At 56.6% G+C, this 27,809-nt stretch overlaps 2 protein-coding genes and 1 pseudogene across 2 annotated transcripts; 2 read left to right on the forward strand and 1 right to left on the reverse strand.

Annotated features, from left to right (window-relative positions):
- Window positions 1-222: 222 nt before the first annotated feature.
- On the reverse strand, window positions 223-9,017 carry LOC139585488 (zinc finger protein 70-like). The gene is made up of 3 exons (XM_071418269.1): window positions 8,839-9,017; window positions 5,337-5,412; window positions 223-5,170 (listed from the first exon to the last, which is right to left on the reverse strand). Exons 2-3 carry the CDS (start codon window positions 5,383-5,385, stop codon window positions 4,416-4,418), a joined length of 804 nt encoding a protein of 267 aa, XP_071274370.1. The 5' UTR covers window positions 5,386-5,412; window positions 8,839-9,017; the 3' UTR covers window positions 223-4,415.
- LOC139585489 (zinc finger protein 271-like) lies at window positions 8,183-27,544 on the forward strand (annotated as a pseudogene).
- On the forward strand, window positions 14,085-15,508 carry LOC139585486 (zinc finger protein 436-like). The gene has a single exon (XM_071418268.1). The coding sequence runs from the start codon at window positions 14,094-14,096 to the stop codon at window positions 15,084-15,086; it is 993 nt and encodes a 330-aa protein (XP_071274369.1). The 5' UTR covers window positions 14,085-14,093; the 3' UTR covers window positions 15,087-15,508.
- Window positions 27,545-27,809: the final 265 nt, after the last annotated feature.

Genomic DNA, 27,809 nt, shown 5'->3' on the forward strand with positions numbered 1-27,809 from the left:
TCACCGCAGCACCAGGAGGATGAACCCCAACGTGGAGCCACAGAGCCCTGGCAGCATCTCGAGGAGTGGGGTCTGGTGCTGCTTTGGGGTCACATCTGCCCTAAAACCCCTCCCGGACCCCTCCAACCACCCCACAGCTCCTGGCCAGGGCTCCCCCAGCGCACGCCCTCTGTGGTGGTGTTTGAGGGTCCCCAGGACGAGGGAAGAGATGAGAATCTTGACTCCATGTTTCAGAAGGCTGATTTATTGTTTTATGATATATATTATTAAAAAATGATATATTAAAACTACACTAAAGAAAGAGAAAGGAGACATCAGAAAGCCAGCAAAGAAAGGGATAAAATCTTTTCACTACTGAGTCCTGACAGAGCTGGACCTATGATTGGTCATTAATTAAAAACAACCACATGAGCCCAATCAAAGCTGCACCTGTTGGTAAACCATCCCCACATCACATTCCACAGCCATCACAGAGTTATTGTTGACATTTCTGAGGCTTCTCAGCTCCTCAGGAGAGAAATCCTAGTGAAAGGATTTTTTAGAAAATACGTCCGTGACACTCCCTGCAATGTAAATGGCCCTAAGAGCCACCAAAGCCCCTTCCCATCTCCCCCACAAACACCACAAACACCCCAAGAGCCCCAAAAGCCTCTGCCCGTTCCCCCAGGACCCCCATGGCACTGCCCAGGAGAGGTTGGTGGGCAGAACATCCCCAGCCAGGAGCAGCCCCGGCCCTTCAGCAGTGATTTGGGCACTTTGGGGGGACAGCCCAAATGGGGAGACCCAGGCCAGGGCCTGGGACAGAGCCAGAATTGCTGGAGAAGAGATGGGCTCAGGGGGACAAACTCTGCCAGCACAGCTGTGAGACTGTGGCCCATCTGCCTGGCTTCTCAGCCCTACAACACCCATATCCTCCTGGATATTCCAAATTCACCTCCGAATCCCAGTGAAGTGGTGCAGCTTTCGATCTCTTTGTTTAATTTCTTTAGATCTCTTTGGTTAATTTCTTTATTTTTACCTCAATTCTGGGTGTTTTGATGGGATAAAGATGGAAAATACTCAGGTTGGAAAAGACCTCCAAGGATCATCCAGCTTGAAGAAGAAACGATTGGACAGAGCAGATTTTTTAGGGTGCAAAGGTATGTTGGGGGTGAGGTTTTTCTTCCTTTTGTTCCTTTTTCCTTACAGAATTTTTTCCCATAAGTTGCTAGGAAACACTAACAACTGGGTACTTCATTAACAAAAGAGTGATCAAGCTCCAAGAGGAGGGCATCTGGTTGCACTCCTCTTATCTACGAGTTTCTCCTCAAGCCCAGCCCAGAGCTGCTCCTCCAGCCCTGGGTTAGAAATTTAGAATTTCGGGGTAGAAACCAATTGTAGATTTAGCTGAAGTCTGCTGTTTAAGCTGGTGTGGTCTGTTAACTTGTGTGCTCCCAAAAAAGCCTGCAGAGAAAACAAAGGAGATTCAAGGCTACCTAGGAAGGAATGCAGACACCCAAGCTGAGGAGAGATAAAGAGCCCCACCGACCCTGGGGCTGAAGCAGATGGAGAAACTGAACCTGGGTTACAACTACGTGAGCAAACAACTGTGCAGGCTCATAAAATTAATAAGGCAGTTTAATCACGTATGTGCCAGGAAAATTAATCCACAAACACCAGAGGTTTGTGTCCAAAAAGGAGACAGAGGAGTCCTTTCGGGCTTTATTCCAATCAAGGCAGAGGCCATGGGGATTCCCCTGGGGTCTCTCCAGTTTTTGGAGGATGCAGCCTCCTTTTTATCCCAATTTCCCTTCTCTCTTTCCCCATTGGCTGAGGTACTTGAGAGAGACAGACTTCCTAAAACATCTGATATCAGAGATTCCTCTCTGATGTATAACCCCCCCTTTTAATTTTCAATTCTTATGGAATTTAGGGTTTTCCTCCATTGTTTCTTTCATCTTTCAATGTCCAATTTCATTTATCAGCAAACGTACATTTTATTTGTAAAAGCAAATCTCTTTTTCCATCCATCAACGATTGGAATCCTTCCCATTGTTTCTTTTATCTCCCAGTGATGGTTTTATCTAGCAGCAGACCCAGAGCTGGTTTGTAAAGACAAATCCCACATTCCTCTCATTTGCATATGTCTTTTATGTATATGCAACAAGTTAAGAGGTGGAATAGACTTGGGAATTTTCGGGGGTGCCCGTGTCCTTAGGGCAGTACTGAAATCAATCCCACTGCCTTTGCAGCTTCCAGAAATGGTGGGGTTTTTCTGCAGATCAGGGTGAGCCTCTGCCTGTGAGCCTGCACTGGGACCCTGTTAACCCCACCTCACTGAGAGAGGGACCCATCCCAGCCTGCTGGGCCCCTGAGCTCAGCCCCCCTGCCCTACAGCCACTGCTATAGATAGATATTGTAATAGTGGCTTTTCACAAAGGTAAAAATGGGTTTGATATCTGTGGTGTTAAAAGAACTTTGCTATAAAGATATAGTTTCTATTTCTGTTGTTAATTAAGGTTAGACATAGTAGTGGAATAGCTGATATGATTATGCTTGTGCTAAAATGCTTGCTTTGGTTGGGATAACATCCAATTCAGAGGAACAGCAGATTTGTCTTTACAAACCAGCTGTGGGTCTGCTGGTAGATAAAACCAGCCCTGGGAGATAAAAGAAACAATGGGAAAGATTCCACTAATTAATGGGAAAAGATATTTGCCTTTACAAATAAACTTTAGGTTTGCTGATGAATAAAATTAGACATTGAAAGATGAAAGAAATAAATGGGGAAAACCCTAAATTCAGTAAGAATTAAAAATGAAAAGGGAGGGTTATACATCAGAGGGAAATCTTTGGTATCAGGGAAGTCTGAACCTCTCAAGTACCTCAGAAATAGGGAAAGAGAGAAGGGAAATACAGCCAGGAAACTGGGATAAAAAGGAGGCTGCATCCTCCAAAAATTGGAGAGACCCCAGGGGATGCCCCATGGCCTCTGCCTTTATTGGAATAAAGCCAAAGGACTCCTCTGTCTCCTTTTTGGACATAAACCTCTGGTGTTTGTGGATTAATCTTCCTAACACAATGCACACAGGATGAGGGCACCTGGACAGATCTGCCAACTATCAGCACTCACTGTCTGAAGGCAGAGTGGACCAGGGCCAAAACTGAAGATATTGATAAAAAAAGGACTAGAACCACAACCCAGGAATAATCACGCTCTAAAAAGGCAGATCCAAGGAGGAGATATGCTAAAGAGTTCTTGGAACATGTAAACTAGCTTGGGGAAATGTTTATTATGCATAAGGGTCTATGAATATGCAAAAGGTTGATGTAAGGGAAAAGGTATTTAAGGGGTATCCCTGGCTGAGAGCCAAGATGCACCTGGCTGTAATAACCTTTGCTCTATGGTCCTTGTTTCCCATTGTCCTGTAATAAATTATTTAAATTTTCACAGGAGACTGAAGGTGTTTTTCACACCCCACAGCCCCTGCCTGCTGACACATCTTGCCAGCCCTGCTGGGGCACCAGGATCAGCTGCCCCTGTGGGTTTGTGCAGCACAGCCTCTCTCAGTGCTGTAGTTGTTGTTCTTTGTTTGCTTTATTATACACACCAGTAAAAAACTGTTATTCCTATTCCTCTATCTTTGCCTGAGAGCCCTTAATTTCACGATTCTAATAATTCAAAGGGAGGGGGTTTACATTTTCCATTCCAAGGAGGGCTCCTGCCTTCCTTAGCAGACACCTGGCTTTCAAACCAAGACAAGGTTAAAACTCAGCTCTTCCCAAGGAGTTTCCAATATGGAGCTGAGACCCAATGGACGTTCCTGCCCCAGCGCTGAGTCAGGTGCCTACAGGGATCCAGGATGATGTGGACACCACCAGCCAGGTGTCTTCCCAACTTGGATTATTGGCAATGTGGGTCACCAGAGCTCTGCACTGTAGAGAGCTTTTTGGATAATTGGTTAGCTGAGAAAGGACATTTCGATGTGATACTGATGGGTAAGGATAGGGGAAACAAGCTGGGGATTGTGAAACCAGTGTCCAATCACTGACAAAGGTCATAGTGACCTTCACTGAAACGGGAAGACGGGGGAGAAAATTGCTTGCCAGAAAATGTAGATATTCTAGGTAGAGAAGCTAGAAGAATGCAAACATAGAAGCAAAATAATCATTAGAAGATAGAAGTAGGTGTGGTTGATCCAAGTGTGCTTTAACCAATAATGAGCTCAGCTTTTGCAATATGTATAAGCTTCATTAACACCAATATAAATATGTGTGAGTTTTCAATAAACTTTGGGATTTGCTGTTCACGCATATGGTGTGAGGCATTTCTTCCGCCGATCTCGACACTGCACAATGAAGGTTCTCTGATGGGGGATGGAGTTGGAGCAGAGCACGAAGCTCTTCCTGCAGCAAGGGCAATTGCAGGGCTTCCCTTAGCGGTGCCTCCATTGGTGCTGATTCAAGACTGAGCTGGTCCTGAACCTCTTCCCACACTCGGGGCACTCGTAGGGCCTCTCCCCGGTGTGGATGCGCCGGTGCCTGGTGAGGTGGGAGTTGTGCTTGAAGCCCTTCCTGCAGTCGGGGCAGCGGAAGGGCCTCTCCTCAGTGTGGATCCGCTGGTGGATGAGGAGAAGGGAGCTGGTCTGAAATGACTTCCCACACTCGGAACACTCGTAGGGCCTCTCCCCTGTGTGGATCTTCTGGTGGGAGGTCAGGTGGGAGCTCCGGAGGAAGTTCTGGCCACATTCCCAGCACTCGTAGGGCCGCTCCCCGGTGTGGATGCGATGGTGGATGGTGAGCTGGGGGCTGTCTCTGAAGCCCTTCCCACACTCAGGACACTCGTAGGGCTTCTCCCCAGTGTGGATCATCTGGTGGCGGAGCAGGCGCGACCTCCAGCTGAAGCCCTTCCCACACTCCGTGCACTTGTGGGGCTTCTCCCCATCATTGAGCAGCTCAAAGAGCACCAGCTCCGAGCTCTGGCTGGAGCTCTGTCCATCTTCCTGGCACAGGGTGGCTCTTTCCTCCTCAGAGCACCCTGGGCTGGGCTTGCAGCCCCTCCTCCTGGGGGATCTCTGGGGCTTTTCCTCCTCATCGGATTCTTGTGCTGTGGAATCACTCAAAACGGCCTCTGCCACCAGGTTCTGCCGCGGGGATTTGTCCTCCCTGCTCTCCACGCTCAGCTCCTGCTCTGGGGGAGGAAGGACAAGGAGAGGATGGGATTTGCCTCCATGCCAGAGGGAAGGAGATCCCCCCAGTGCATCCCCAGCAGCAGGGTTTTCCTGCAGCCAGGGGCCAGGCTGGGCTGGGAGATGGAGCAGGAGAGAGGGGGAATGAGGCAGTGACTTCCTCCTCACCTGCCTGGGCGTCCCAGGGCATCTTCTTCCTCACAGCCTCCTCCTCCATTCGGCCAAGGGTTGGGAATGGGAAAGCCTGGGTTGCAGGGAAAACAAGGGATGAGCACATTGGGTTTGAAAGTTCCCCTGCCCAAGTCTGTGTATAGATGCCAACATCATGTGTCCATAAAAATCTGCTCTAAAAAAGCCTCCCAGGAGTTCCCCATCTATCGTCTCTCAGTTTTGAGGTTCTCGGATTCCTCCCTGCCCAGGCTGCTGGCAGTGCCAGCAAAGCCAAAAGCTCCCCCCTCTTGGCTCTCCCCATTTCGGGATGCCGGGGCTCTTTGGGCTCCCGGGCTCCCTTCTCCCCTCATTCTCTGCTCTGGGCTGCAGCGGCTCCAAGGAGTCCCCCCTGCCCCTCTCCAGGCTCTGGAGGCTCCTGCCAATGGCGGCGCTCCCCCCTCTCTGGGCTCCCCACTTTGGGCTCCTGGGGCACACAGGGCTCTGCTCCTCCAGGCTGCCTCTGCCGGCAGCCGCCACCGCCACCCCCCGATGTCCCCCCGAGGGGCCTTTTCCGCTCAGCCTTGCACTGCTTCATTCTCCAAACATCCCCCCAAAAACCCAACCCAGGGACCCCCCGGGATATCTGGGCCGGGCTCCCCCTCCCCAGTCACGATTCCATGGGTGGGGAGTGTGAATTCAGGGAGGGTTTGGTAGGGCTGAGGCACTAAACCTGCACTGTGTCCCAAAGGAGTGGCCAAGGGAACAGTGGGGCTGGGGACAAGCCATGAGGAAGCACGACCACAGCCACATTCCTGGATTCACTCCTCCACCAAGGTGCTTCCAGCCTGGAGGAGATATCCCACAGAAACAGCTCCATGTCACACCCCCAACACCTGCACTGCTCCAGGGCTGAATCCAGAGCCTGCTTCTGCCTGGCTGAGGGCACAGAGGGAGCTGCAGGACATCTCAGCTCTCCCGGGATCCTTCTCTTCTCCAGGTGAGCACCCCCAGCTCTCCCAGCCCGGCTCCAGATCAGAGGGGCTCCAGCTCTTGGAGCATCTCTGGCGCCTCCTCTGGACTGGCTCCAGCAGCTCCAGGTCCTTCCTGGGCTGGCCCTCAGGGCTGGGGCAGCTCTGCCGGTGGGGGCAGAGGAGCAGAATCCCCCCCTCCCCTGCTGCTCACACTGAGACTCAGTCCAGGCTCAGGGGGGCTTTCAGGGCTGGGGCTTCCTTCTGCTTTCCTCGATTTGCCTTTGTCCCTCCTCTTCCTCTTCCTCCCACTCCTCCTCCTCCCTCAGCCCACCTCCTTCTCCTCTTCCATCCCTTCTGGCTCCAGGAGGGGGGAACGCACACAGGGCTGGGCGATCCCAGCAGTGGCAGCACTGCCAGGGACTGGTTTGTACTGGGGTAACTGGGAATGACTGTGAGCATGCTGAGGGACACTGGGATATACCAGCAGTGTCTGTTAACCATAGACAGGGGACTGGAACCACACTGGGAACAACAGGGACCATGCTGGGGAGAACTGGGACCCCATGCTGGGGGCAACTGGGAGTGAGTGGGAATGACTGGGTGTCCACTGGGGACAACTGGGCGTGACTGGGACCATGCTGGGAGAGACCGGGATCCTCTATGGATTGCCTGGCACTATACTGGGGGCAACTGGGATCACACTGGGAGGAACAGGGAGTGACTGGAACCTTGCTAGGGGCTACTGGGATCCTACTGGGATCACAGTGGGAGCAGCTGGCCAGTGCTGGCAGTGACTGGCATCATACTGGATCATACTGGCAGCCACTGGGACTGCACTGAGGGTGACTGGGAGTGGCCGTGAGCAACTGGCATCAGCCTGGAAGCAACTCAGGGCAACTGGGAGTGACTGGGAACATGCTGGGAGCAACTGGGATGCACTGGGAGAGACTGAAACCACACTGGGGGTAAATGGGAGCAACTGGAACCACACTGGATGATCATGGGAGCAGCTGTGCCCATGCTGGGCTCATACTGGGATCCTATGGGAAATGGCTGGGATCATACTGGGAGTGACTGGGAAGGTGCTGGCTCTGACTGGAACCATACTGGAAGCGACTGGGAGCAACTGGGTCCACACTGGGAGTGCCAGGGAGTCACTCTGAGCATGACTGCAATAATGCTGGGAGTATCTGGGACTGACTGGGGTCATACATGGCCCAACGGCTCCCACTGTAATCCCAGTACGATCCCAGCTGCCCAAAGCATGGTTCCAGTCACTCCCCGTTGCTCCCAGTGTGATCCCAGTTGCACCTGACATAGTCCCAGTCACTCCATAGATGATCCCAGTACCTCCGAGCATGGTCCCAGTCATGCCCGTTTGCTCCCAGCATGGGGTCCCAGTTCTCCCCAGTATGGCCCCTGTTGTTCCCAGTGTGGTTGCAGTCACCCCAGTAAGGTCACAGACAGTCCTAGTACATCCCAGGTCCATGAGCATGTTTGCAGTTATTCCCAGTCACTTCCAGTTCTGCCAGTAAGGTTCCAGTATGATCCCAGTGCAGCCCAGTCCCTGGCAGTGCTGCCACTGCTGGGATCGCCCAGGCCTGTGTGCGTTCCCCCCTGGCGGCTGTGCCGAGAGGAGCCCCAAGGGCTGGCAGTGGCCAGGCAGGGTCCCCAGCAAGGCCCAGTTTGGATGTGCAGCCCCCAGTTTGCCTCTCCTTTGGCCCGGGCCGGGTTCCCCCCGCCCGCAGCGGCTGGGAGCAGCCGAGAGCCCCGCGCTGCCCATGCCGACCTGGCCCGGCTCCATCGCCGCTGCTGCCGCGGGCTGCGAGGGCTGCGGGAACGGGCACCGAGGGTGTGGCTGCTGCTGGGGGAGGAGGAGGAGGCAGGGAAGGACAGGGATGGAGGGGGAAGAGGAGGTGGGGTTAGGGGGGAGGAGGGATGGAAGAGGATGGGGAGGGACAAAGGAGCATCAAGGAAAGAGGAAAACCACGCGGTTCTTTCCAGCCCTCCCTGAATTCGCAGCCCCCACCTGTGGGATCATCGTCCCCCCAAGGCGCCGGTGAGCGGGGAGGGGGAGCCCGGCCCGGATATCCCGGGGGGTCCCTGGGCTGGGTTTTTGGGGGGATGTTTGGAGAATGAAGCAGTGCAAGGCTGAGCGGAAAAGGCCCCTCGGGGGGACATCGGGGGGTGGCGGTGGCGGCTGCCGGCAGAGGCAGCCTGGAGGAGCAGAGCCCTGTGTGCCCCAGGAGGCCAAAGGGGGGAGCCCAGAGAGGGGGGAGCGCCGCCATTGGCGGGAGCCTCCAGAGCCTGGAGAGGGGCAGGGGGGACTCCTTGGAGCCGCTGCAGCCCAGAGCAGAGAATGAGGGGAGAAGGGAGCCCGGGAGCCCAAACAGCCCCGGCATCCCGAAATGGGGAGATGGAAAAGGGGAAACTTTTCGGATCGCTGGGTCTCCCAGCAGCCTGGGGAGGGCGGGGACCGAGTAGACGGGGGACCCCCAATGCAAGCGTGATCCCCAGCAGCTGGGACAGGGGGGAGCCTCCCCGGGCACCTGCGGGATGGGGGGCGATGCTCCCGGGGTGCGGAGTTCAGGCAGCGCCGGAGCCGCGCGATTCCGGCCGTCCTCTGCTCCCGCCGCTTCCTGCTGCCGCTCCGCCTCTTCCTCCCTCCCGCCTCCTCCTCCCCCGGTCCCGGAGCCCTCGCAGCCCGCGGGAGGAGCGGGGATGGAGCCGGGACAGGTCGGAAGGGAGCGAGGGGTGGAGGGGATGGCAGGAGTGGGAGTGACTGGGCTGTACTGGGATCATCCTGGGAGCAGCTCCCGGGTGACTGAGTTCTACTGGGACCATACTGGGATCACACTGGGAGTGAGGAGGAGCAGCGCGATGGCTCCAGCGCTGGGGCTGGGGGCGCTCCTGGGGTCCCGGGAGGGCGGCGAGAGGTGAAGGGGGCCCCCGGCACCGGGACTCTCTGATCGCCCATCCCGGAGCACCGGGGGGCCCTGAACCCCCATTCCTGGGTGCCCCCGCACCCCCGTTCCCAGGCATGGGATCCACCCTGCACCCCCTTATCCGGCACCAACAACCCCCGCACCCCCTTCCCGGCCATCCCGCCTCTCCCAGCCCGCAGAGCCACCTTTTCCTTCACCCAGAGACCCCCTGGACCCCAATTCCTGCCTTTCCCAGCCCCCAGCCCCTCCTCTCCTCAACACCGAGGACACCTGGGACCCCTATTCCCAGCCATCCCGAGTTTCCCACCTTTTGCTGGGAATGGGGAACACCGGGGACCCTTGGAGCTCCCTTTCCTGCATCCAGGAGCCCCCTTAGCCCAGCCCGTCCCCCGCAGCCTCCCCTTTTCTCAGTCCTGGAACCCCCAAACCCCGTTCCCTGCTCTCCCAGCTCTCCCGTTCCCCCTTTGGTTCCCCCGTGCCCCCCCAGCCCCCAAATCTCGGTGTCCCCCCAGTTCTCCCGTCCCTGCGTTCCCTGCCCGTGGCGCTGCCGGAGCCCGGCCCGGGGTTCCCCCCGTTGGTGTCCATGGGGTCCCTGGCTGGGATCCCCTTCCAGCGGGATCTGGGCACGGCCAGAGCCGGCAGCACGAGCGGCACCGGCACGGGGCCACCGGGGAGCTGCCGCTGCTGCAGCTGCATCCTGCCAGTCCCAGCTGCTCCCAGTGCCTCCCAGTGGCTGCGCACTCGGCTCCCAGCATGCGCCTGGCAGCTCCCAGCACCCCCCAGACAGGGACCAATCACACCCCCTACAATCCCAGTCCGATTGGAGCTACTCCCTGTGTGATCCCAGTCACTCCAAGTGTGATCCCGGTCACTCCCAGTATGATCCCAGTCACTCCCAGTATGATCCCAGTCACTCCCAGTATGAACCCAGTCACTTGCAGTCCAGCTCCAGTCACTCCCAGTATGATCCCAGTCACTCCCAGTATGAACCCGGTCACTTGCAGTCCAACTCCAGTCACTCCCAGTATGATCCCAGTCACTCCCAGTATGAACCTGGTCACTTGCAGTCCAACTCCAGTCACTCCCAGTATGATCCCAGTCACTCCCAGTATGATCACGGTCACTTGCAGTGTAACTCCAGTCACTTCCAGTCACTCCCAGTATGATGCCAGTGGCCCCCAGTGTGATGCCAGTTGCTCCCTGTCAATGCCAGCATGACCCCAGGAGCCTCCAGTATGATCCCTGTGACTCCCAGTCTCTCCCAGTATATCCCAGTCTCCCCCAGCATGCTCCCAGTCACTCCCTGTTCCTCCCAGTTGCTTTCAGCATGATTCCAGTGTCTCACAACCACTCCCAGTCAATCCCAGCATGATTCCAATCATCCTCAGTGTGATCCCAGTCTAACCTAGCATGGTTCCAGCTGCTGTCATTGTTATCCCAGTATGATCCCCATTGCCTCCAGTATAGTTCCACTTGTTCCCAGTTCCTTCCAGCATGATCCCAGTTGTGCCTAGAATGGTCCCAGTCCCACTCACTCCCAGTTGCCCCCAGCATGGTCCCAGCTGTTCCCAGTGTGGTTCCAGTCCCCCCAGTATGGTCACAGACATTCCCAGTATATCCCAGTTGGTCTCGTACAGTTCTAGTTAGCTCAGAATGATCCCAGCCTTTCCCAGTTCCTCCCAGTTGCCTCCAGCATGATCCCAGTTTCTGGCAGTTGCCAGTGGCTCCCAGGATGACCCCAGCAGGAGCAGTAGTCACTCCCAGTATGGTTCCAGTCACCCCCAGGATGACCCCAGTCAGTCCCAGATACTCCCAGCATTATTGCAGTCATGCTCAGAGTGACTCCCTGGCACTCCCAGTGTGGACCCAGTTGCTCCCAGTCGCTTCCAGTATGGTTCCAGTCAGAGCCAGCACCTTCCCAGTCACTCCCAGTATGATCCCAGCCATTTCCCATAGGATCCCAGTATGAGCCCAGCATGGGCACAGCTGCTCCCATGATCATCCAGTGTGGTTCCAGTTGCTCCCATTTACCCCCAGTGTGGTTTCAGTCTCTCCCAGTGCATCCCCATTGCTCCCAGCATGTTCCCAGTCCCTCCCAGTTGCCCTGAGTTGCTTCCAGGCTGATGCCAGTTGCTCACAGCCACTCCCAGTCACCCTCAGTGCAGTCCCAGTGGCTGCCAGTATGATCCAGTATGATGCCAGTCTCCCCCAGCATGGCCCAGCTGCTCCCACTGTGATCCCAGTAGGATCCCAGTAGCCCCCAGCAAGGTTCCAGTCAATCCCTGTTCCTCCCAGTGTGATCCCAGTTGCCCCCAGTATAGTGCCAGGCAATCCATAGAGGATCCCGGTCTCTCCCAGCATGGTCCCAGTCACGCCCAGTTGTCCCCAGTGTACACCCAGTCATTCCCACTCACTCCCAGTTGCCCCCAGCATGGGGTCCCAGTTCTCCCCAGTATGGTCCCTGTTGTTCCCAGTGTGGTTCCAGTCCCCTGTCTATGGTTAACAGACACTGCTGGTATATCCCAGTGTCCCTCAGCATGCTCACAGTCATTCCCAGTTACCCCAGTACAAACCAGTCCCTGGCAGTGCTGCCACTGCTGGGATCGCCCAGGCCTGTGTGCGTTCCCCCCTCCTGGAGCCAGAAGGGATGGAAGAGGAGAAGGAGGTGGGCTGAGGGAGGAGGAGGAGTGGGAGGAAGAGGAAGAGGAGGGACAAAGGCAAATCGAGGAAAGCAGAAGGAAGCCCCAGCCCTGAAACCCCCCCTGAGCCTGGACTGAGTCTCAGTGTGAGCAGCAGGGGAGGGGGGGATTCTGCTCCTCTGCCCCCACCGGCAGAGCTGCCCCAGCCCTGAGGGCCAGCCCAGGAAGGACCTGGAGCTGCTGGAGCCAGTCCAGAGGAGGCGCCAGAGATGCTCCAAGAGCTGGAGCCCCTCTGATCTGGAGCCGGGCTGGGAGAGCTGGGGGTGCTCACCTGGAGAAGAGAAGGATCCCGGGAGAGCTGAGGTGTCCTGCAGCTCCCTCTGTGCCCTCAGCCAGGCAGAAGCAGGCTCTGGATTCAGCCCTGGAGCAGTGCAGGTGTTGGGGGTGTGACATGGAGCTGTTTCTGTGGGATATCTCCTCCAGGCTGGAAGCACCTTGGTGGAGGAGTGAATCCAGGAATGTGGCTGTGGTCGTGCTTCCTCATGGCTTGTCCCCAGCCCCACTGTTCCCTTGGCCACTCCTTTGGGACACAGTGCAGGTTGAGGTGCCTCAGCCCTACCAAACCCTCCCTGAATTCACACCCCCCACCCATGGAATCGTGACTGGGGAGGGGGAGCCCGGCCCAGATATCCCAGGAGGTCCCTGGGCTGGGTTTTTGGGGGGATGTTTGGAGAATGAAGCAGTGCAAGGCTGAGCGGAAAAGGCCCCTTGGGGGGACATCGGGGGGTGGCGGTGGCGGCTGCCGGCAGAGGCAGCCTGGAGGAGCAGAGCCCTGTGTGCCCCAGGAGCCCAAAGGGGGGAGCCCAGAGAGGGGGGAGCGCCGCCATTGGCGGGAGCCTCCAGAGCCTGGAGAGGGGCAGGGGGGACTCCTTGGAGCCGCTGCAGCGCAGAGCAGAGAATGAGGGGAGAAGGGAGCCCGGGAGCCCAAAGAGCCCCGGCATCCCGAAATGGGGAGAGCCAAGAGGGGGGAGCTTTTGGCATTGCTGGCACTGCCAGCAGCCTGGGCAGGGCAGGCACCGAACACAAGAGGGGCCCCAATCCAAGCGTGACCCCAGCAGCTGGGACAGGGGGGAGCCCCTGAACATCAAAGGGGAGGGACCAGGAACAGGGAACCCCTTGGAGGCTTTTCCAGGGCTGAATCTTGGTGTTTGGGAGGTTTTTCTGGAGCCCACATGGCCAGTGAGTTGTAGAGATGGACTTGGGCAGAGGGACCGTGAAACTCAATGTGTATTGGGGAAGGTGAAACAGGCTTTGTGTTTCATAAATATGAGAAATATGATTGTCTGGCAAAAAATTTTGAAAATATGGAAACTATAAGCAAGACTGAAATGAAAGCAAGCTTTTAGATACCTTAGTTACTGAATAAATGGAAAACAATGATGTGGCCTGCCTGAAGGTAATCCCCTTCTGATTAAACAATTCCCTCTGCCTGCAGACAGGTCCAGGGGTCAGAGCAGACCTTGCTAGCTCAGCAGAAGGGGTCCAAAGAGGAGTATTTAGGGTTTGAAATATAACACAGTATGGTGATGTTATGATTCTTACAGGCTGTATGTAAATGCTACAGGATTTGTATCTTGTACTAGGTTGGTTAGTGAGAAATAGAATATTCAACATAGAAGATTTATTGTATTGTAACGGGAACCTCACTCGCTTACCCTTCTGCTCTCTTACCCTTTTTACTCTCTTACCTTTTTTACTCCCTTACGCTCTTCCCCTCTTACTCTCTCACCCTCTCATCCTCTCTGCCCCTCTCTTCTCTTGGGCCTGCTCCGAGCTGTGCCTGGCAGCTCCAAGCAGGGCCCTGCACCCAGGCCCTTTGCAATGAGCCGCAGGTTCCACGGCCTGGCTGCAGAGATCTCTCATCTCCGACTGTCCTACCCCCCAGCGCTCCTACAAATGTGCTCATCCCTTGTTTTCCCCAAACCAGGATTTCCCATTGCCAACCCTTGGCAGTCTGTGAGGAAGAGGAAGATGCCCCTGGACACACAGGCAGGTGAGGAGGAAGTCAGTGCCCCTTTCCCCTCTGTGCTGCTCCATCTCCCAGCCCAGCACGGCCCCGGCTGCAGCTCAGCCCTGGGGGGATCTCGTTGCCCTTGCCTGTGGCACGGAGGCAAATCCCATGCTGTCCTTGTCCTTCCTCGCCCAGAGCAGGAGCTGAGCATGGAGAGCAGGGAGGACAAATGCCCGCGGCAGAACCTGGTGGCAGAGGCCGTTTTGAGCGGCTCCACGGCGCAGGAAGCCAACGGGGAGGAAAAGCCCCGGAGATGCTGCACGAGGAGGGGCTGCAAACGCAGATGGCGGGGATGTGAGGGGGAAAGAGGCAGCCTGGGCCGGGAAGGCGGCCGGAGATGGAGCCAGAGCTCGGAGCTGGTGCTCCATGAGCAGCTCCATGATGGGGAGAAGCCCCACACGTGCGTGGAGTGTGGGAAGAGCTTCACCTTGAACTCCAACCTGATCAAGCACCAGAGGATCCACAGTGGGGAGAAGCCCTATGAGTGTGGGGAGTGTGGGAAGAGCTTCAGGAGGAGCTCTGACCTGATCAGCCACCAGAGGATCCACACTGGGGAACGGCCCTACGAGTGTGGGGAGTGTGGGAAGAGCTTCAGGAGGAGCTCTGACATGATCAAGCACCAGAGGACCCACACTGGAGAGAGGCCGTACGAGTGTTCCAAGTGTGGGACGCGCTTCAGCCAGAGCTCCCACCTGATCACGCACCAGAGGACCCACACTGGGGAGAGGCCCTATGCGTGTTCCAAGTGTGAGAAGAGGTTTCTGACCAGCTCCCATCTCCTCCTGCACTATCAGATTCACACAGAGGAGAGGCCCTTCCACTGCCCTGACTGTGGGAAGGGATTCAAGCACAAATCCATCCTCGTCAAGCACCTGCGCATCCACACAGGGGAGAGGCCCTACGAGTGTGATAAATGCAGGAAGAAGTTTCTGACCAGCTCCAATCTCCTCCAGCACTATCGGATTCACACAGAGGAGAGGCCCTTCCGCTGCCCCGACTGTGGGAAGGGATTCAAGCACAAATCCATCCTCGTCAAGCACCTGCGCATCCACACAGGGGAGAGGCCCTACGAGTGTCCCCAGTGTGGGAAGAGCTTCAGCCAGAGCTTTCACTTGACCCGACACCGACAGAGGCACCGATAAGGGAAGCCCTGCGAGTGCCCCGAGTGCGGGAAGAGCTTCGTGCGCTGCTCCAGCTCCTTCCCCCACTGGAGGAGCCACGTTGGGCACAGCCCTGGTGAGCCACATTCCCTGTGATCCATGTTGGGAATACACCTGGCTGCTCCTCCTTTTGGCTTGGCCTTAATTTTTTTATCTTCTCACCCTCTCTGCAATCTAAAAGCCAAGAGGGATAGATCTGTCACCTCAAAACCACCCAAACCCCACTGAAAAGAGCTCAATCTTACCCGGAAAGGACTCAGGCCCACATCAAAGGGGCTTTTTCCCACCTCAAAGAAACTCTACCTCTTCACAAATTCTCTTGATTCCACAGTGACTGAGATGGCTGAGATGGGGTTGGGAAGAGATTGGGAGATGTGGGATCTCAATTTCAAGTGCTGGGATGGGGATTGTGTGGGGCTGGGTGTGTGGGATGTATTTGACAGCAAATAAAACATTCAGAGTTACTGCTTTCTCTCCCGTTCATGTTCAGTCCGTTGCAGTTCTGTTTGCAGAGTGCCGCCTCCCAGAGTGTCCCCCCACAGTCGCTGCCCTTGGCCTGAGCCCGCCCCTTTCCCCTCACGGTTCCCGCCCTTTCCCTGCCCCCTTTGCCCTCACGGTTCCCGCCCTTTCCTCTCCCCCTTTCCCCTCATGGTTTGGCCTTCGGGGACGGGGGACGAGGAGGGAGGGAGGAAGAGGCCGAGTGGCCGCAGCAGGAGAGGAGAGGGAGACTCTCGTGGCCCTGGCACTCCCTGGAGTCGCCACAGCCCCAGGAGCATCGCCCCCCATCCCGCAGGTTCCTGGGCAGGGGTAGCTCGGCCCAAATCTGCCGGGGGGTGCCTGGGTTTGGGTTTTTTGGGGGGGATGTTTGGAGCTGGCAGGGCTCCAAAGCCGAGCCGCAGATGGCCCTCGGGGGGACATCGGGGGCTCCCCGGGAGGTGTTTGTGGGGGGTCCCGGTGTGGGTGGCGGCAGAGCCCCGGCGGGGGGAGATGCGGGTCCCCCCGTGGTGGGGTTGGGCTTCCCAGCCGGGCCCTCCGAGCTCCGCCGGGACCACGTGGGGACCGCACGGGAGCGGCGGCACCGGCGGGGGGACACCGGTTCTGGGGAGCCCCGGGAGAGCCGCGGCTTCCCGGAGCAGGAGCCCAGAGAGAGGAGAGCCCCAGAAGGGCAAAGAGGGGACCCCGAGAAGGGGGGACCCCTGGGACTGTCGGGACCCCGGCAGTGGGGGGTGCTGGGGCTGGAGGGGCGGGATGGCCGGGAAGGGGGTTCGGGGGTGCCGGTGCCGGCAGTGGCTGATCCCAGTATGAGCCCAGTCACTCCCAGTCATTCCCTATGTTGATGCAATTTCTTCCCAGCATGGTCCCAGTTGCTCCCTCTTCAATTCAGTGTGTTCCCAGTTAGCCCAGTTGTCCCCTAGCAGAGTCCAAGTCACTCCCAGTATGATCCCAGTCTCTCCCAGCAGGGCCCCAGTCACTCCCACTTGCCCCCAGCATGTTCCCAGTTGCCCCAACACATTCCCTGTTGCTCCCAGCTTGGTCCCAGTCACCACCCATATGGGCTCAGACACTCCCAGTACATCCCAGTTGCCCTGAACATTCTAGTAGTCATTGCCAGGCACTCCCAGTTCCCTCAGCATGGTTCACTTGCCCCACCTTTTTAGCCCTGTTGCTCCCAGTTCTTCTAATTATGTCCCCAGTTGGCTCCCAGCAGGGCCTGGTAGCTGCCAGTAACCCCCAGTCAGGGTCCAATCACACCCACTCCAATCCCAGTATGATTGTAGCCACTCCAAGACACTCCCAGTATGATCCCAGTCACTTCCAGTATGGTACCAGTGCCCCCAGTGTGATTCCAGTTTCTCCCTGTCAATGCCAGCATGACCCCAGTAGCCTCCAGTATGATCCCAGTGACTCTCAGTCTCTCCCAGTTTATCCCAGTCACCCCCAGAATGCTCCCAGTCATTCCCACTTTCTCTCAGTTGCTTTCAGCATGATTCCAGTTCCTCACAGCCAACCCAGTCAATCCCAGCATGATTCCAGTCACCCTCAGTGTGATCCCAGTCTACCCCAGTATGGGCCCACCTGTGGTTCCAGTCCCCCCAGGATGGTTCCAGACACTCCCAGTATATCCCAGTTGCCCCCAGCATGTCTGTAGTCATTTCCAGGCACTGCCAGTGGCCCCAGTAAGGTATTAGTTCTCCCAGTATGATCCCAGAATTATGCCCAGAATATCCCAGTTGCCTCCAGCAGGCATCCAGTCCTTCCCAGTTCCACCAGTTTGCTTGCAGCATCATCCCAGTTTCCCTCAGTTGCTCCCAGTAGCCCAAAGTGTGATTCCAGTCGCTCCCTTTCAACCCCAATATGATCCCAGTAAGCTCCAGTTTGATCCCAGTCACATGCCAGCCCTCCCAGTGTGGTCCCAGTATAATCCAGTTGCTTCCAATCTCTCCCAGTATGGTCCCAGCTGTCTCCAGTATGGTTCCAGTTGCTTCCTAGATCAGCCCAGTCAGTCCCAGTATGATGCCATTTGCTGCCAGGGTGCTCCCAGTTGCTCCCAGTCAGGCCCAGGATGGGGGATGATGTGCAGGGTGTGTTCCCAGTTGCTCACAGATACTCCCAGTATTAGTCCAGTCTCCCCCAGTATGGTCCAGAGATTAGCCCAGTGTGCTCCCAGTCCCTGCCAGTATGAACCAGTTGTGCTCCACATGGTTCCAGTTCCTCTCTTTCACCGTCACTTTCGTTCCCGTCCCTCCCAGTATGTCCCAGTGTAGCCCAGTTCCCTCCAGCATGTTCCCAGTCCCTCCCAGTTGCTCCCAGTTGGGTTTTTGGGGGGATGTTTGGAGAATGAAGCAGTGCAAGGCTGAGCAGAAAAGGCCCCTCGGGGGGACATCGGGGGGTGGCGGTGGCGGCTGCCGGCAGAGGCAGCCTGGAGGAGCAGAGCCCTGTGTGCCCCAGGAGCCCAAAGGGGGGAGCCCAGAGAGGGGGGAGCGCCGCCATTGGCGGGAGCCTCCAGAGCCTGGAGAGGGGCAGGGGGGACTCCTTGGAGCCGCTGCAGCCCAGGGCAGAGAATGAGGGGAGAAGGGAGCCCGGGAGCCCAAAGAGCCCTGGCATCCTGAAATGGGGAGAGCAAAGCGGGGGGAGCTTTTGGCATTGCTGGCACTGCCAGCAGCCTGGGCAGGGCGGGCACCGAGCACAAGGGGTACCCCCAATCCAAGTGTGACCCCAGCAGCTGGGACAGGGGGGAGCCCCCGAACACCAAAGGGGAGGGACCAGGAACAGGGAACTCCTGGGACGCTTTTCCAGGGCTGAATCTTGGTGTTTGGGAGGTTTTTCTGGAGCCCACATGGCCGGTGAATTGTTGAGATGGACTCGGGCAGAGGGAGCTTCAAACTCAGCGTGCTCATCCCTTGTTTTCCCCAAACCAGGATTTCCCATTGCCAACCCTTGGCAGTCTGTGAGGAAGAGGAAGATGCCCCGGGACACACAGGCAGGTGAGGAGGAAGTCAGTGCCCCTTTCCCCTCTGTGCTGCTCCATCTCCCAGCCCAGCACGGCTCTGGCTGCAGCACAGCCCTGGGGGGATCTCCTTGCCCTTGCCTGTGGCACAGAGGCAAATCCCATCCTGTCCTTGTCCTTCCTCGCCCAGAGCAGGAGCTGAGCATGGAGAGCAGGGAGGACAAATGCCCGCGGCAGAACCTGGTGGCAGAGGCCGTTTTGAGCGGCTCCACGGCGCAGGAAGCCAACGGGGAGGAAAAGCCCCGGAGATGCTGCACGAGGAGGGGCTGCAAACGCAGATGGCGGGGATGTGAGGGGGAAAGAGGCAGCCTGGGCCGGGAAGGCGGCCGGAGATGGAGCCAGAGCTCGGAGCTGGTGCTCCATGAGCAGCTCCATGATGGGGAGAAGCCCCACACGTGCGTGGAGTGTGGGAAGAGCTTCACCTTGAACTCCAACCTGATCAAGCACCAGAGGATCCACAGTGGGGAGAAGCCCTATGAGTGTGGGGAGTGTGGGAAGAGCTTCAGGTGGAGCTCTGACCTGATCAGCCACCAGAGGATCCACACTGGGGAACGGCCCTACGAGTGTGGGCAGTGTGGGAAGAGTTTCAGCGACAGCTCCAGCCTGATCATGCACCAGAGGATCCACACTGGAGAGAGGCCGTACGAGTGTTCCAAGTGTGGGACGCGCTTCAGCCAGAGCTCCCACCTGATCACGCACCAGAGGACCCACACTGGGGAGAGGCCCTATGCGTGTTCCAAGTGTGGGAAGAGGTTTCTGACCAGCTCCCATCTCCTCCTGCACTATCAGATTCACACAGAGGAGAGGCCCTTCCAATGCTCTGACTGTGGGAAGGGATTCAAGCACAAATCCATCCTCGTCAAGCACCTGCGCATCCACACAGGGGAGAGGCCCTACGAGTGTGATAAATGCAGGAAGAAGTTTCTGACCAGCTCCAATCTCCTCCAGCACTATCGGATTCACACAGAGGAGAGGCCCTTCCACTGCCCCGACTGTGGGAAGGGATTCAAGCACAAATCCATCCTCGTCAAGCACCTGCGCATCCACACAGGGGAGAGGCCCTACAAGTGTCCCCAGTGTGGGAAGAGCTTCAGCCAGAGCTTTCACTTGACCCAACACCAACGGAGGCACCGATAAGGGAAGCCCTGCGAGTGCCCCGAGTGCGGGAAGAGCTTCGTGCGCTGCTCCAGCTCCTTCCCCCTCTGGAGGAGCCACGTTGGGCACAGCCCTGGTGAGCCACATTCCCTGTGATCCATGTTGGGAATACACCTGGCTGCTCCTCCTTTTGGCTTGGCCTTAATTTTTTTATCTTCTCACCCTCTCTGCAATCTAAAAGCCAAGAGGGATGGATCTGTCACCTCAAAACCACCCAAACCCCACAGAAAAGAGCTCAGTCTTACCCAGAAAGGACTCAGGCCCACATCAAAGGGGCTTTTTCCCACCTCAAAAAAACTACCTCTTCACAAATTCTCTTGATTCCACAGTGACTGAGATGGCTGAGATGGGGTTGGGAAGAGATTGGGAGATGTGGGATCTCAATTTCAAGTGCTGGGATGGGGATTGTGTGGGGCTGGGTGTGTGGGATGTATTTGACAGCAAATAAAACATTCAGAGTTACTGCTTTCTCTCCCGTTCATGTTCAGTCCGTTGCAGTTCTGTTTGCAGAGTGCCGCCTCCCAGAGTGTCCCCCCACAGTCGCTGCCCTTGGCCTGAGCCCGCCCCTTTCCCCTCACGGTTCCCGCCCTTTCCTCTCCCCGTTTCCCCTCACGGTTCCCGCCCTTTCCCTGCCCCCTTTGCCCTCACGGTTCCCGCCCTTTTTCCTCTCCCCCTTTCCCCTCACGGTTCCCGCCCTTTCCCTGCCCCCTCTCCCCTCACGGTTCCTGCCCTTTCCCTGCCCCCTTTCCCCTCATGGTTTGGCCTTCGGGAACGGGGGATGAGGAGGGAGGGAGGAAGAGGCCGAGTGGCCGCAGCAGGAGAGGAGAGGGAGAATCTCGTGGCCCTGGCACTCCCTGGAGTCGCCACAGCCCCGGGAGCATCGCCCCCCATCCCGCAGGTTCCTGGGCAGGGGTACCTCGGCCCAAATCTGCCGGGGGGTGCCTGGGTTTGGGTTTTTTGGGGGGGATGTTTGGAGCTGGCAGGGCTCCAAAGCCGAGCCGCAGATGGCCCTCGGGGGGACATCGGGGGCTCCCCGGGAGGTGTTTGTGGGGGGTCCCGGTGTGGGTGGCGGCAGAGCCCCGGCGGGGGGAGATGCGGGTCCCCCCGTGGTGGGGTTGGGCTTCCCAGCCGGGCCCTCCGAGCTCCGCCGGGACCACGTGGGGACCGCACGGGAGCGGCGGCACCGGCGGGGGGACACCGGTTCTGGGGAGCCCCGGGAGAGCCGCGGCTTCTCCGAGCAGGAGCCCAGAGAGAGGAGAGCCCCAGAAGGGCAAAGAGGGGACCCCGAGAAGGGGGGACCCCTGGAACTGTCAGGACCCCGGCAGTGGGGGGTGCTGGGGCTGGAGGGGCGGGATGGCCGGGAAGGGGGTTCGGGGGTGCCGGTGCCGGCACTGGCTGATCCCAGTATGAGCCCAGTCACTCCCAGTCATTCCCTATGTTGATGCAATTTCTTCCCAGCATGGTCCCAGTTGCTCCCAGTTGCTCCCTCTTCAATTCAGTGTGTTTCCAGTTAGCCCAGTTGTCCCCTAGCAGAGTCCAAGTCACTCCCAGTATGATCCCAGTCTCTCCCAGCAGGGCCCCAGTCACTCCCACTTGCCCCCAGCATGTTCCCAGTTGCCCTAACACATTCCCTGTTGCTCCCAGCTTGGTCCCAGTCACCACCCATATGGGCTCAGACACTCCCAGTACATCCCAGTTGCCCTGAACATTCTAGTAGTCATTGCCAGGCACTCCCAGTTCCCTCAGCATGGTTCACTTGCCCCACCTTTTTATCCCAGAGTCTCCCAGTTCTTCTAATTATGTCCCCAGTTGGCTCCCAGTAGGGCCTGGTAGCTGCCAGTAACCCCCAGTCAGGGTCCAATCACACCCACTCCAATCCCAGTATGATTGTAGCCACTCCAAGACACTCCCAGTATGATCCCAGTCACTCCCAGTATGATACCAGTGCCCCCAGTGTGATTCCAGTTGCTCCCTGTCAATGCCAGCATGACCCCAGTAGCCTCCAGCATGCTCCCAGTCACTTCCACTTTCTCCCAGTTGCTTTCAGCACAATTCCAGCTGCTCACAGCCATTCCCAGTCAATCCCAGCATGATTCCAGTCACTGTCAGTGTGATCCCAGTCTAACCCAGCAGGGACCCAGCTGCTTCTACTGTGATTCAAGTTTGATCCCAGTTGCCCCCAACACAGTTCCAGCTGTTCCCTGCTCCTCCCATTATGATCCCAGTTAACCCAAATTTAGTCCCAGTCCCTCCCAGCAGGGTCCCAGTCATGCCCAGTATGGCCCCAAGCATGGTCTGAGTTGTCCCCAGCAAGACCCCAGCTGTTCCCAGTGTGGTTCCAGTCCCCCCAGGATGGTTACAGACATTCCCAGTATATCCCAGTTGCCCCAGCAAGGTTCTAGTTTCCTCGGAATGATCCCAGTCTTCCCCAGTAACTCCCAGTTGCCCCAGTTGTAGTCTCAGTCCTCTCCGCATGGTTCCAGTACCTTCCAGCTGATCCCAGTGATTCCCAATATATCCACATTTTCCTCCCAACATGGGCCCAGTAGCTCCCAGTAACCCCCAGTCAGGTTCCATTCACACCCAGTATAATCCCAGTATGAGTGTAGCCACCCCCAGTATGATCCCAGTCACTTGCAGTCTAATCCCAGTGGCTCCCAGACACTCTCAGTACAATTCCAGTGCCCCCAATGTGATCCCAGTTGCTCCTTGTCAATGCCAGCACGTACTCAGTTGCCTCCAGTATGGTACCAGTGACTCCCTGTCTCTCCCAGTTTATCCCAGTTGCTTCCAGCTTGTTCCCAGTCATTTCCACTTTCTCCCAGTTGCTTTCAGCATGATTTCAGTTCCTCACAGCCAACCCAGTCAATCCCAGCATGATTCCAGTCACCCTCAGTGTGATCCCAGTCTACCCCAGTATGGGCCCACCTGTGGTCCCAGTGTGGTTCCAGTCCCCCCAGGATGGTTCCAGACACTCCCAGTATATCCCAGTTGCCCCCAGCATGTCTGTAGTCATTTCCAGGCACTGCCAGTGGCCCCAGTAAGGTATTAGTTCTCCCAGTATGATCCCAGAATTATGCCCAGAATATCCCAGTTGCCTCCAGCAGGCATCCAGTCCTTCCCAGTTCCACCAGTTTGCTTGCAGCATCATCCCAGTTTCCCTCAGTTGCTCCCAGTAGCCCAAAGTGTGATCCCAGTCGCTCCCTTTCAACCCCAATATGATCCCAGTAAGCTCCAGTTTGATCCCAGTCACATGCCAGCCCTCCCAGTGTGGTCCCAGTATAATCCAGTTGCTTCCAATCTCTCCCAGTATGGTCCTAGCTGCCTCCAGCATGGTTCCAGTTGCTTCCTAGATCAGCCCAGTCAGTCCCAGTATGATGCCATTTGCTGCCAGCGTGCTCCCAGTTGCTCCCAGTCAGGCCCAGGATGGGGGATGATGTGCAGGGTGTGTTCCCAGTCGCTCACAGATACTCCCAGTATTAGTCCAGTCTACCCCAGTATGGTCCGAAGAGGAGCCCAGTGTGCTCCTAGTCCCTGCCAGTATGAACCAGTTGTGCTCCACATGGTTCCAGTTCCTCTCTTTCACCCTCACTTTTGTTCCCGTCCCTCCCAGTATGTCCCAGTGTAGCCCAGTTCCCTCCAGCATGTTCCCAGTCCCTCCCAGTTGCTCCCAGCTGGGTTTTTGGGGGGATGTTTGGAGAATGAAGCAGTGCAAGGCTGAGCAGAAAAGGCCCCTCGGGGGGACATCGGGGGTGGCGGTGGCGGCTGCCGGCAGAGGCAGCCTGGAGGAGCAGAGCCCTGTGTGCCCCAGGAGCCCAAAGGGGGGAGCCCAGAGAGGGGGGAGCGCCGCCATTGGCGGGAGCCTCCAGAGCCTGGAGAGGGGCAGGGGGGACTCCTTGGAGCCGCTGCAGCCCAGAGCAGAGAATGAGGGGAGAAGGGAGCCCGGGAGCCCAAAGAGCCCCAGCATCCCGAAATGGGGAGAGCCAAGAGGGGGGAGCTTTTGGCATTGCTGGCACTGCCAGCAGCCTGGGCAGGGCGGGCACCGAGCACAAGGGGGACCCCCAATCCAAGTGTGACCCCAGCAGCTGGGACAGGGGGGAGCCCCCGAACACCAGAGGGGAGGGACCAGGGACGGGGAACTCCTGGGACGCTTTTCCAGGGCTGAATCTTGGTGTTTGGGAGGTTTTTCTGGAGCCCACATGGCCGGTGAGTTGTAGAGATGGACTCGGGCAGAGGGAGCTTCAAACTCAGCGTGCTCATCCCTTGTTTTCTCCAAACCAGGATTTCCCATTGCCAACTGTCATGGTTTAACACTGGCACAATGCCAGTGCCCCCATGAAGATACCTTCTCCCTGGTTTCTGCTGTGAGATGTGACCAGGAATAAGCAAAGCAGGCTCCTACTTAGGGAAAAAAGAACCAGAACTTTATTAACTACTCTACAACTACAGATAAAATGAAACACACACACAGGGAAAATGAAAACCTCACAAATGCATTTCCTCCTCCCCCCACCAAATTTCAACACAATACATTTGATCCTCAAATCACCAACTCTCGGTCCAGCAGCACCTTTTAGACAATCAATCCTCAGTTCATCAAGTGGAGAGGAGTCCTTCTTGTACCATGGGCTTCCCCTGGAAACACAGTCGAAGCCTCGTGTGTTTCTGTGTCACTCGTGGCACCGCCCGGAGTACATCTGCCGTCGTGACTTCTTCCTTTTCATGTCCAGTGCTCTCACCACTGAACACGGACCAGAGCTGCTTCTAGGGTTGTCTTTTAAGGATGCTCTGTCCCGATCCAAAAAAGGCACAGTCTCTCCTTTGGGACACCTGTCCCCACAATCTCTCCTTTGGGACACCTGTCCCCCGCATATTTTTTCACCCCCTGGGGCCGAGGGGCATCAACACTGAACCCTCTTGGCTCTGAGGCCATTGCCTCCCCCTAGAATGCAGTCTCTGTGTCACAAGGAACTTGGGTCTGTCCATCTCTCTTTTGGGACACCTGTCCCCACAATCTCTCCTTTGGGACACCTGTCCCCCCCATATTTTTTCACCCCCTGGGGCCAAGGGGCATCAACACTGAACCCTCTTGCTTCTGAGGCCGTTGCCTCCCGCTAGAATGCAGTCTCTATATCACAAGGAACATGGGTCTGTCCATGGCTATACAAAAAGAGTCCAGCAAAAGCTACTCCATCATCTCTTCCCACTAGGATTCTTCTCTACTCTTCTACTATCTCTCGCTTGCCCAGACCTCTCTCACACTTGCACATTTCCTTCCTCATCTTCCACTCTATCTTCTAGGAAAGGTCAATGTTCTGTAAAGTTCTCATTCTCCAAAAAGGGGTTAAAAGCTCCTACAAGCGGCCGGCTGAACCCCCCCCCCCTCTTCTCCGTCCCAGCCGTGCTGCCGGCACAGGCCCATGTTTATCAAGCTTCAAGGTTACAGTCTCAGGCAGCGGCTCTTTCTCTCTCTCTGTGTCTCTCAGGGGGGGCTGCCCGATGGCTCCCGGTGTCTCTCTCTCTCTTTCTCTCTTCCACCCTTCCACCCCGGGGCTCAGGCCTACCTCTCTCGGCCACATGGCTTTCCCCTCCCCCTGCCCAGCCAGCAGCTGGGCCGGGGGAGAGACCCGAACTCTTTCCCGCCGGAAACCCAAGAGAGGACCCTCCCAGGGGAGAGCTCTGCTTTTAACCCCGTGTTCTCAGAGGCGTGTCCATGTCTCAATGGCCAGGTTAAATGCCAATATTAAAGTCTGAATATCCATTGGCCAAAAACACGGCATCCCAAAAAACACATTTCCTGTCAAACCACCACACCAACCCTTGGCAGTCTGTGAGGAAGAGGAAGATGCCCCGGGACACACAGGCAGGTGAGGAGGAAGTCAGTGCCCCTTTCCCCTCTGTGCTGCTCCATCTCCCAGCCCAGCACGGCCCCGGCTGCAGCTCAGCCCTGCGGGGATCTCCTTGCCCTTGCATGTGGCACAGAGGCAAATCCCATGCTGTCCTTGTCCTTCCTCGCCCAGAGCAGGAGCTGAGCATGGAGAGCAGGGAGGACAAATGCCCGCGGCAGAACCTGGTGGCAGAGGCCGTTTTGAGTGGCTCCACAGCGCAGGAAGCCAATGGGGAGGAAAATCCCCGGAGATGCTGCACGAGGAGGGGCTGCAAACGCAGATGGCGGGGATGTGAGGGGGAAAGAGGCAGCCTGGGCCGGGAAGGCGGCCGGAGATGGAGCCAGAGCTCGGAGCTGGTGCTCCATGAGCAGCTCCATGATGGGGAGAAGCCCCACACGTGCGTGGAGTGTGGGAAGAGCTTCACCTTGAACTCCAACCTGATCAAGCACCAGAGGATCCACAGTGGGGAGAAGCCCTATGAGTGTGGGGAGTGTGGGAAGAGCTTCAGGAGGAGCTGCGACCTGATCAGCCACCAGAGGACCCACACTGGAGAGAGGCCCTATGAGTGTGGGCAGTGTGGGAAGAGTTTCAGTGAGAGCTCCAGCCTGATCATGCACCAGAGGATCCACACTGGAGAGAGGCCGTACGAGTGTTCCAAGTGTGGGACGCGCCTCAGCCAGAGCTCCCACCTGATCACGCACCAGAGGACCCACACTAGGGAGAGGCCCTATGCGTGTTCCAAGTGTGGGAAGAGGTTTCTGACCAGCTCCCATCTCCTCCTGCACTATCAGATTCACACAGAGGAGAGGCCCTTCCGCTGCCCCGACTGTGGGAAGGGATTCAAAGAGAACTCCCACCTCATCATCCACCTGCGCATCCACACAGGGGAGAGGCCCTACGAGTGTGATAAATGCAGGAAGAATTTTCAGAGGAGCTCCCATCTCCTCCAGCACTATCAGATTCACACTGAGGAGAGGCCCTTCCGCTGCCCCGACTGTGGGAAGGGATTCAAAGAGAACTCCCACCTCATCATCCACCTGCGCATCCACACAGGGGAGAGGCCCTACGAGTGTGATAAATGCAGGAAGAATTTTCAGAGGAGCTCCCATCTCCTCCAGCACTATCAGATTCACACTGAGGAGAGGCCCTTCCAATGCTCTGACTGTGGGAAGGGATTCAAGCGCAAATACACCCTTGTCAAGCACCTGCGCATCCACACAGGGGAGAGGCCCTACGAGTGTCCCCAGTGTGGGAAGAGCTTCAGCCAGAGCTTTCACTTGACCCGACACCGACAGAGGCACCGATAAGGGAAGCCCTGCGAGTGCCCCGAGTGCAGGAAGAGCTTCGTGCGCTGCTCCAGCTCCTTCCCCCACTGGAGGAGCCACGTTGGGCACAGCCCTGGTGAGCCACATTCCCTGTGATGCATGTTGGGAATACACCTGGCTGCTCCTCCTTTTGGCTTGGCCTTAATTTTTTTATCTTCTCACCTTCTCTGCAATCCAAAAGCCAAGAGGGATGGATCTGTCACCTCAAAACCACCCAAACCCCACTGAAAACAACTGAATTTTGAACCATAAACCTCAATCCCACCTCAAATTGCTTGTTCCCTCCTCAAAAAAACTCAATCCCACACCAAACTCACTCCATTCCACAGCCGCCAGGGTGACATGGGGCTGGAAGGGGATTGGGATAAGTGGGATCCCAATTTGGAGCAGTGGGATGGGGATTGTGTGGGGCTGGCTGGCTGGGATGTGTTTGACAGCAAATAAAACTTTCAGAGTTACTAATTCCTGTCCTGTTTTCTGTCAGTTCTGTTTGCAGATGCAGCCTTCTCCGCTGATTCAATTACTATTAAAATCCCTTTTTTAAAATCTAACCCAAACAATCCAAAAACCAATATCCAAATAAAACCACTCACCCATAATTAAAAATTTTAAAAATAATTTTAATTGTTTTAGAGTACTTAAGGGAAATACTAAAGTTTAATTGTTTGGATAAAATGTAAGAGAAATTACAGTGGTGTTTGGTTTTGTGTTTAATTTATTTGTAATAGGAATTGTTTTACTAAGGTGTGTTAGATTCTATGTTAATTTTTTAGATATTTTTAATCTAAAGTATGTTGGTTACTGAGTTAAAACTTTCCAAAGGTATTTC

This window comes from Agelaius tricolor, unplaced genomic scaffold (assembly GCF_023055355.1).
Source record: "Agelaius tricolor isolate 1412-34295 unplaced genomic scaffold, bAgeTri1.0.p SCAF_81, whole genome shotgun sequence".
NCBI lineage: Eukaryota > Metazoa > Chordata > Aves > Passeriformes > Icteridae > Agelaius > Agelaius tricolor.

Bases quoted from the DNA above. Each gene is read 5' to 3' on its own strand.
- LOC139585486 (XM_071418268.1), top strand. From the start codon at position 14,094: ATGGAGAGCAGGGAGGACAAATGCCCGCGGCAGAACCTGGTGGCAGAG.
- LOC139585488 (XM_071418269.1), bottom strand. From the start codon at position 5,385: ATGGAGGAGGAGGCTGTGAGGAAGAAGATGCCCTGGGACGCCCAGGCA. The intron at 5,171-5,336 runs GTGAGGAGGAAG...TTCCTCCCCCAG, and splicing joins GCCCTGGGACGCCCAGGCAG to AGCAGGAGCTGAGCGTGGAG.